The 9583-nt window shown below is 44.0% G+C and overlaps 1 protein-coding gene across 2 annotated transcripts; it reads right to left on the reverse strand.

The window, feature by feature from the left end:
- Positions 1-990: 990 nt before the first annotated feature.
- Nifk (nucleolar protein interacting with the FHA domain of MKI67) lies at positions 991-7627 on the reverse strand. Of its 2 annotated transcripts, none has more exons than XM_070021889.1 (6): positions 7460-7627; positions 6297-6434; positions 4968-5076; positions 3387-3598; positions 2320-2412; positions 991-1839 (listed from the first exon to the last, which is right to left on the reverse strand). In XM_070021889.1, the coding sequence occupies exons 1-6, from the start codon at positions 7565-7567 to the stop codon at positions 1651-1653; spliced, it is 849 nt and encodes a 282-aa protein (XP_069877990.1). In that variant the 5' UTR covers positions 7568-7627; the 3' UTR covers positions 991-1650. The 2 variants fall into 2 exon arrangements, with proteins under 2 accessions (XP_069877990.1, XP_069877991.1); XM_070021890.1 differs by having other exon boundaries at positions 6297-6431; positions 7460-7626.
- Positions 7628-9583: the final 1956 nt, after the last annotated feature.

Consider the following 9583-nt stretch of genomic DNA (forward strand, 5'->3'; position numbering starts at 1 on the left):
AGTACTAGTTTGTTTTTAATAAGGCATGAAGCTGAAACCCCGGCACAGCCAAACTCAGCAGCAATGCTAAGCAGGGAACTAAGCTATCACCATCAATCCCTGCAGCATAGAAACACAGCTCAGTTCCAAAAAACCCTATTTCCCCACACTGAAATTTCAATCATGCCATCTTTGGGTCCTAATTCCCCAACCATTTAAAAAATGTACAAAACTTAAAGGGTATAGCTAAAGTACTTGCCTACCACAGGCAAGTTGGGGATTTGATCCCTGGCACCACACACAAAACCTCAAACCAGGGGCTGGAAAGTTGGCTCAGTGGTAAAGTGCTTGCCTCCCATGCATGAGGCCCTGGCTTCGATTCTTCAGCATCAAATAAGCAGAAAAAACTGGCTCAAGTGGTAGGGCACTAGCCTTGAGCTGAAGAGCTGAGAGACACTGTCCAGGCCCAGAGTTCAGGCCCGACTAACAACAAAAAACCTCAAACCACATAGCCATGGTCCTGTATGTTTGCTTTGTCCCTCAGCATGACCAGTACTTCAGGCCAATCTAGTATAGTGATCTGCAATCACATACCAAACCACAATGAAGAAAAGCATCCATGGTAGGGGCAAGGATATAAAAAACACCTTGCTCCAGATTAATTACAAAATATGAGCTCAATATGGCAGCATGCCTGTGGGTGGGGGCAGGTAGGTGGCCAGCTGGCAAGCTTGTATTTGAATGCACAAGCCTCTTAGGGATAGTGAGACATGACCTAAACTTGGATGAAGCTTATCCAATGCTTTCCAGAGGGAGAGTTGGAAAATCAGCAGCATGAAGTTCAGATGTAGGCCAGCAAGGTAGGCAAGCTGTTATCCACCCATTCAATATATACGAACTGTTATGGGTATCTGCAGCTACTGTCGAGGATATAGCCCTGCTCTTCACATACACCTAACATCAATCCATATCAATACTTCATATGTGCCATCAGAACACTTAGTCCAGCACTGCATTACAAATAATAAAATTTTAATGAATCCTGATGAGAAAATATAAACACACCTTGACAGGCGAGTAGGATACTTGACATTATTCTTCAAAGTTCCTACTTGTACAGGAATAATTTATAGAAAAACTATTTGCGGCTTATTAAATCTCAAATTCTATAGATGACTCAGAATGATAATATCAGATAGATACATGCCAGCCCCCAGAAACTAATTTAACATTCTTAGTGAAAATACTTCATTTCTGCATTTGTATTAACCCTTGAACTGTCTTCTCATTCTTCATCTGATTAGTCTCTATTTAGCTACCTGGTATGAGAAGCTTCAAATATTTTTGGGTAAGAGGCACAGCCTGTAAGAATGGCCAGGAACCACCACCCTGGTGATGACAAGAAGGCTGCAGTTTACACTCACATGCCAAGTTACCAGTGATCCCTCTATGTGGTCAGAAACAAGAGAGCTTGACAGGCCAAGTGAGCCCACCTCCTGCAGGCTAGGTTGCACCCCTCTAATTCCACAGCACAGTCTGGTCAATTTTTTTTTTTAACCGGTAGGAATAGTTATCTTTTTTTTCTCCCAAATGCACATCAATAGGCATTTCACTGTACATTATATAAAACAGTCCTTATAACAAGACATTCTATGCGTAATGCATTCAGAATCATAGATTGCTTTTTCTTCGTCTTCGTCTTTTTTTCCCTGACTGTGCAGGGGTTGGAGTCTCTTTTATTTCTTCATTCACACTGGATGCAGGCTGTTTAAAAACGATTTCATCATCTTTGTCACTCAGTTCAGCCACTTCTGATTTTCGTTTCTCCAAAAATGTTGGTGAACAAACTGGGGTGGGGCCCTAGAATAAACAGACTAGCATATGTAAGTGTGGAATGACATAAGAAATAACTTTATCCCAAAGTATAATATCCTTTCTGTCTCTACAAACTGTATCATGTTATTTAGGCTTGTTTTCATCTTCTGCTGAAACAACTGCAGATAGCATAGAGCTTAGACGCCTATTAAATTTAGTACAGAAACTTGCTAATGAAAAAAAAAAAGCTCAATTATAAGGTCTTGGATTTTTTTTTTTTTTTTGCTTATGTGGTGCTGAGGAATCGAACCCAGGGTCTCAGGCATGCAAAGCAAGCACTCTACCACTGAGCCACCTTCCCAGCCCCTGGATTTTTTTTTTTTTAATTGCTAAATCACCAGGTTAAGGACCTACCAATACTGTCACAAGATTTAATCTGAAATCCTAACAAATGAAATGATAGCACATTTTCCTCCTTCAAATGACTTGTAATGCTGGATACCCAGAACAGAAAGACAATCATACCTGGCTATCCACAGACTTCTCAGGGGTGCTTTCTGAAGCAACTTTGTTTCTCTTCTCCTTAGGCATGCTTGAACCCTTTCTCTTCGATATAATCTTGAAATAAAAATTTAAGACTTTTAAGAATTTGCACAATGATCAGCTGCATTGAAGTCATACAGACTTTCCTGCCTGGGCTGGCTTCACACCACAGATCTCAGCCTGAGTAGCTGAGATCACAGGTGTGAGCCACTTGGCTTCTATTATGCACTCGCTTTATAATAAATTATATAGTTCTCCTTATTGTGATAGGGAAGAGATCCAGCAAACCCTTCCCATTCTTATTTCTTTGCAAGCAAGAAATTCAGAAATAGAATTAACATATTCCTTTATGCTGGCTCTTGCAGTTCAATGTTTCTGCATCTTAATTCTATTTGGTATTTACTAGATAATCCTGATACATATATATTCCAATATAAGAGAGCCTAAAGGGCTGGGCATGGCAGCCTGTAAGTCCAGCTACTCAAGAGGCGGAGAATAGGAGGATCACAGGTTAAGGCCAGAGCAGACAAGAAGTTAGCAAGACCACATCTCAATGAACAAGCTATGTGGGAGGCTTTAGGTAGGTGGATTTCTATTTGAAAGATAACTAAAGCAAAATAGAACCAAGAGTGTGGCTCAAGTAGTAAAACACCTGCCAAGCCAAGTGTGAGGCTGAGTTCAAATTCCAGTATCACCAAACTAGAACGGCAAAATAGATGATGAATGTTCAGAGCCAGTCTGAGCAGACAAATCAGATTCTTTTTCCCAATTAGCCAGAAATGAGATATGGTTCAAGTGGTAGAGCACAAGCCTTTTGAGAAAAGCTAAGGCCTGAGTTCAAGTCCCAGTAACAGTACAAAAGATAAAAAGATGTTTATGGCTTTGATATTTACTGATAGTATGTACCAGATCAAATATAACTTAATTCTGGTAATGTCACCTTTAGATGCTAATCTAAGAGCATTATGGCTGTGGTTAGTAGATTACTTTCAATATCTCAAAGTAGATAATAAAGAAAATCAACAGGTATTTCATAAAAAAAAATTTACCAATGAAGGAAAGCTATAATCAATTCCTTTTGCAGCTAATTTCTTCCTGAGTAAGGTTTCTTTCCTTTTAAACCGTGCTTCCATCCGCATCTTTTGTGCAAAATCCCTTTCTTGATTATAGCGCTTCACTGCTGGGTATGTGGGATTACGAAATGGAATATTCCATTCTTTAAAAAGTTCTTCATGTACTTTTTCTGGTGGCATAAAATGACCTGTTTTTTAAAAAGTAAAAGTTTTAAACCAACAAGAATTTTAATTTTCAAATTTCCCCAGAAACATTTCTCATGTCATAATCAAGATAATACGGCACATTGGAGGAATAAGTTAGTCAATTCTACCCTAGTCAGCTAGTGCGTTGGACAGAAGTTTCAGGCACAGTATTAGTTGGTACTACAGGAAACACATTTGGTTCCACCCAGCCCATTCCCCCCCAGACCTCAATGAAGATGCATTCTTTTTTTGGGGAGGAAGGGGGGTCAGTTGCGGGGCTTGAACTCAGGGCCTGGGTACTGTCCCCCTAAGCTCTTCTGCTCAAAGCTAGTGCTCTACCACTTTGAGCCACAATGCCACTTCAAGACTCATGCTTTTATTATTTCTATGTCTGGCTTTTTGGTTGTTGATTGGAAATAAGAGTCTCATAGACTTTCCTGCCCAGGCCAGCTTTGAACTATAATCCTCAGATCTCAGCTTCCCCAGTAGATAAGGATGAAAGACACAAGCCACTGGCATTTACAAGAGCCCCGCTCTCATAGATTGACCTCCAGCCCCCTGTGATACATTATGGGCATGACAATGTCAGCGACTACCTGCTCATTTCTGTGGGATAAATTTCTAATCTGGTGCTGTCACTCCTCTTTATGGCTTCTTTTGTGTGAAGAGCTGCAGTCAAAGTCATTTAAAATGATTTTGAAATTCCTTGCTTCTGACATGAGCCTATTTAGAATCCGTTAACTACTGTGAATTGCCCTAAGAATACATTCCCAACTCCTGTCTGTGGGGGCTGGGAAAGTGGCTCAGTGGTAGAGCGCTTGCCTTTCATGCCTGAGGCCATGGGTTCGATTCCTCAGCACCACATAAGCAAAAAGAAAAAAGCCGGAAGTGGCGCTGTGGTTCAAGTGGTAGAGCACTAGCCTTGAGCTGAAGAGCTGAGGGACAGCACCCAGGCCCAGAGTTCAGGCCCCACGACTGGACCAAAAAACAAACAAACCAACCCCTGTCTGTAAGGCCTTCACAAATCTGAGGTGCTCTTTCATGTCTCAAGGTGAAATACTGTCAGTCACTGGCATTCACTGTCCCCTCAGCCACAAGGAACACAATCTGCACTCTCATCAGTGAACTTCCTCAGCACCAATGGAGCATGAGGTCAGCTGCCCTTCTCAGGCACAACCAAATCAAATTCCACTTCACTGCAGAACAACACTCAGGCTGGCAAAGTTGAAAATCACTTAGACTGCCCGGAAAACATACCCAAGTCCTAGCAGAATCAAACCAGAGGAAGTAGCATGTTCAGGCAACTACACAGCTGCCTCTTCCAATGCCACTGACCCAACAGGAGGCATCCATGTACAGTACGATACTTACACACTAGCATTCTACCACCGAAAAGGTAGTTGTCCATGGTGTCGGCAACTATCTTGGCTACCTCCTCAGATTCAAATTCCACAAACGCATAGCCTCTGCTATTTCCAGTCTGCAATGGAAAACCCACCACAAAACAAGTTAAATTTTAACAAGTCACCAAACTTCTAACATATCATTAATTTAAGTAATAAACATGAATTCTGTAACAAATCACTTTATGGTATCTCAAATTTCAACTTCAGCTAATGTATGCCAGGGGGAAAAAAAAGTAAACAGCCTTAATAGTTTGAAAATGCAGCCAATCTTCAAGTTACTCCTGGGATTTTTGTTTATGCATAGTTAATATATAACTACCATGGCTGGAATTTATTCAGCAACAACATTTCATAGCATAAAAGAAATCTGATAGGTTGCCACAGGCCATCACAGTCCTTGAGTTATTTACTTGCCAAACCAGGCAACTTAACATAATTGTCTCAGAATAAAATTTTAAAAGAGGGTGTACTTAGTAGTAAAAACTTGAATGGATGAGGCCCTAAGTTCAAAAATCTCTAGTACCAAAGGGAAAAAACGAAGTAGCATGATCTTCCATTTTATACCTAACAAGTGAGAAGAACTTAACTCCTCACTGTCACTGAGCTAATCAAAAAGCACTTGGCTCATTTCATGTTTAACAGTGAGTGTTCACTCAAAGAAAGAGCACTGACATTCCCTGAAACCCATGCCCCCAGCTGCCCTCTGTGCCACCCTGTAAGCAGATTTTTCTCGCTTGTCTTAATATAAAGTATACATGACTTCAATACCTACACTGGCTTCTGGCTTTGATACTTGGGTAAAACTTAAGTCTTTTTATTCCATAAAACAACTATGAATAGCCACACTCATCATGAACACACTCTAAATGTTTAAAAGAAGTCAAGCCCTCAATGCTAGAAGTATTTTACAATTTCTTATTAAATTCACTTTTGGATATGGATAAAAACTGGTAACATGACTATGGAGATAATCACACCACTTACAAGATATGGATTAAGCTGGGAAAACAGCAATGCATAGACCTTAACTCAAGTTTTATTAACCCTGGGCTTAATAGCCAAAGAATGAATGTTGCATTTACTAGTTCTGTTGATTTAACCTAAGGATTCCTAAGGATTAGAAAAACAAATATGCAGAATAATGTTGATGTTCTCTCTTAAGGCTGTTTCAAAATCTAAACTTCATTCCCCTCATTCCAGAGTGAAGTCCAGATACAGCAGTATGTGAATATAACTGTACAGGAAGATACACATTTGAAAAACAAACAACTGAATTTGATTTTCAAAAACTTACCCTTTTACTTCTGGACAGTCTGAATCTTGTAATAGTGCCAAACTGGGAGAAATAAGCCTGGATCTGATTTTCATAAATTGCTTTAGGTAGGTGGCCCACAAAGATCACTCCTCGAGTAAGACTCTCTTGCTTTTTCTGCTGAAGACATAAAGACCAGATAAACATTTCCAGTCATCAGCACAGAAATTCAATAGTGGCAGTCTGATGGCTGTTGTCAAGCAGTCAGTTTTTCTCAGCTTCACACCCATCACTTTGTGTGACTCAACAGCTATACGGTTGAGTCAATGAGTAAACAGTAAATGTCTTCCGTTCCCCTTTAAATGTGCCTGGAGAACTTCCCACGTCTCATCGTCCAGCTTAACTTGGTTAACCAATCTTTGAGGAGGTCAATGCTGACTAAACCGGGTTTCAGGCATCAACCCTTACCTTCGAGACCGAGAGTATTTTATGCTAAAATTACCAGGGCACACGTGATCAACTTCATGTTAGGTAGGTACTCTTTTTGGAAACTACTACTCGGGCAAATCCTCTGGCACCCGGGTCGGGCCCTCCGCTGGCCCTCTTCGTGCTCTGATGATCTCTCAGATGCTCGGGATTACAGATGGGGGCCACAATGACCGGCGGTTCAATCACGTCTTTTACGACCTCCGAAACCCACCGGGCTGAATAACACGGATGAACGACTTGGAGCCGGGTGCTTGAGGCTCACGCCTGTGATTCTAGCTACTCCAGGGGCTGAGAACCGAGGCTCGGGGTTCGAAGCCAGCCCGGGGCAGAAAGTCTCCGGGAGCCTCTCGTGTCCCAGGAACCGCTCAGAAAGCCGGAGGCGGTGCTGGGGTTGACTCAAAGTGGAGGTAGAGGGGTAACCGTGCGCGCACGGAGCTCGGGGCAGCGCCGGGCCCGGCGGTCGCCCCCTCCCCGTCCTCCCCACGTCCCCCCCCCGCCCCCCCCACGTCCCGGGGTTACGTCGCAGTTCGGACATGCGCGCTCCGCAGGCTCCGCGTCTCCCGCGGAACCCCGCGCTCCCCGCTTCGAGTCTCCAAGGCCCACGCGGCCAAGCCCGGCCCAGGCTCGGCGGCGGCAGAAGCCTCGGCCTCCGGACGCACGAGGCGGAGCCCGGGCGCGGCCCGCGGAGCCCCGCCGCCCCGACCGCGGCCGCTCACCTTGGTGACGCGCCGCCGGCGCACCGGCACCACGTCCTCTTGAAACTGGAAATCGTCCTGCGGGTTCAGCGGCAGCATCGGCGCGGCAGGGACGGCGAAGGCCTCCATCTCGAGAGAGCGAACGACACGCGGCGCCCCGGAAATGCCGAGCGCTAGGATTCCCGGAAGCGGAAGTAGCGGCGAGGGCGGGGGCGGCGAGCGCCCGCCTCCGGGGGAAGGGCGGAGGGGGCGGTGCGCGGGAGGACTCCGGCGCCCCCTGCTGGCGGAACGCATTTTCGTTTCTCTGCCGTCTGTCACAATGGAATGGAACCAACGACCACATTTTCTAAAGGGGTTTAACGTTACAGTTCAGAGCAATGCCTTGCTTGACAGCTTACTACCACCACTCAGTGTGTGTGTAGAGGGGTTCCTGTATCCGTTTCCCAGTTGTTGTTGTCTTTGAGACTGCTTGTTGTGGTTTCGCAGGCTCAAGTGATGACTCTCTTGCTCCAGCTTTCTAAAGCAATCGTGACTGCATGGGGGTGCCCATCATCGCCTCTGGTTTAGAGCTGTTGTTTTAATTCTGGGAGGGGTGCCAAAATTTGTTTTGTAAACATTGGTCTTAGACCCAACTTACGATCCATAGACATCGACTTTGAGTTCGAAATGGAAAGAGTTAAGAAAAAACACACATGGGCTGGGAATGTGGCTCAGTGGTAGAGTGCTTGCCTAGCATGCGTGAAGCCCTGGCTTCTCTGCCTCAGCACCACAAGCGGGAAGTGTCACTGTGGCTCAAATGGTAAAGGGCTAGCCTTGAGCAAAAGAAGCTCAGGGACAGTGTTCAGGCCCTGACTACACTGTCAGAAAACAAAAATCAAACAACAACAACAAAAAACATACATACCACGCTAACAAACTACTTGTAAAACAGAAGTATTTGTAAAACAGTTTCTGAAAATCAGATGAAAACTAGGGAGGTAGCTCACTTGTAGAGCACTTGCTTAGTATGCACAAGATTCTGAGTTTAATACCCAGCATGGGGGTGGGGGTTGGGGGGGGAAAGAAAACAAAATTGCTGTGACCCGGACATCCTTCTTTTTACCAGAAGAAAAGTATCATTTTTATCATCAAAGATGGGAGGGTGAGGGGACTCTGTACAAATATCTTGTTACAATAACCCTGACCCTCCTAGCCTTGCTCTCAGTTACACCCAGCACAAGCTCCTCTGCTTTGTCAGTTTTACTCCTCTAAGTCAGCTTATGTGTTTGTGTTTGTCTCTGTGTCTTTGGGTCTTCATTTTCATATGGGGTCCTGTGTCATGTAAAACTTGTATTAGCTAGGTGCTGGTGGCTCAGGCCTGTAATCCTATTTAGAAAGCTGAGCTGGGGCAGAAATGTCTGTGAGACTTTATCTCCTATTAACTACCAGAAAACCAGAAGTGAAACTGTGGCTCAGAGTGGGAGATTGCCACCCTGGAGCACAAAAGCTCAGAGATAGCAATCTCCACAACTAACAAAAAAAAAAAAAAAAAAAGGAAAAAAACTTGTGTTAAATTAACTTCTGTGGTTTTCTCCTTATCTTTCCATGGATTATTTTCAGCACCCCCACTTTCCGACCCCCAAAACTAAGGACTGAACTCAAGGCCTTGTACTCACCAAACACTTCTAAATCCCTAACTTTTTCATGAATTATGATTATGATTATTTGTTGGTCATAGGGCTTGAACTCTGGGCCTACGCGCTGTCCCTGAGCTCTTCAGCTCAAGGCAAAAGCTCTACCACTTCTGGTTTTCTGGTTGTTTAATTGGAGATAAGAGTCTCACAGACTTTTCTGCCCAAGCTGGCTTTAAACCATGATCCTCAGATCTCAGCCTTCTGAATGGCTAGGATAACAGGCTTTGAGTCACTGATGCCTGGCTCCATGAATTATTTTTGACACTAGTACTGGGGCTTGAACTCAGGGTTTGGTCTGTCCTGAACTTTTTCATTCAATGCTGATGTCCTACTACTTGTGCCATAGCTCCACTAATGGCTTTTTGGTGATTAAGTGGAGGTGAAGAGTCTCACAGTCTTTGGGTGCCAGTGGCTCATGCCCATAATTTTATCTACTGACGGGGCTGAGATCTGCAGATCATGGTTCTAAGCC

This window comes from Dipodomys merriami, unplaced genomic scaffold (assembly GCF_024711535.1).
Source record: "Dipodomys merriami isolate MVZ:Mamm:240054 unplaced genomic scaffold, mDipMer1.0.p SCAF_146, whole genome shotgun sequence".
NCBI classification, from domain to species: Eukaryota; Metazoa; Chordata; class Mammalia; order Rodentia; family Heteromyidae; genus Dipodomys; species Dipodomys merriami.

Bases quoted from the DNA above. Each gene is read 5' to 3' on its own strand.
- Nifk (XM_070021889.1), bottom strand. From the start codon at position 7,567: ATGGAGGCCTTCGCCGTCCCTGCCGCGCCGATGCTGCCGCTGAACCCG. The intron at 6,435-7,459 runs GTGAGCGGCCGC...TTATGTCTTCAG, and splicing joins GCCGGCGGCGCGTCACCAAG to CAGAAAAAGCAAGAGAGTCT. The intron at 5,077-6,296 runs GTAAGTTTTTGA...TTTCCATTGCAG, and splicing joins GACTGTCCAGAAGTAAAAGG to ACTGGAAATAGCAGAGGCTA.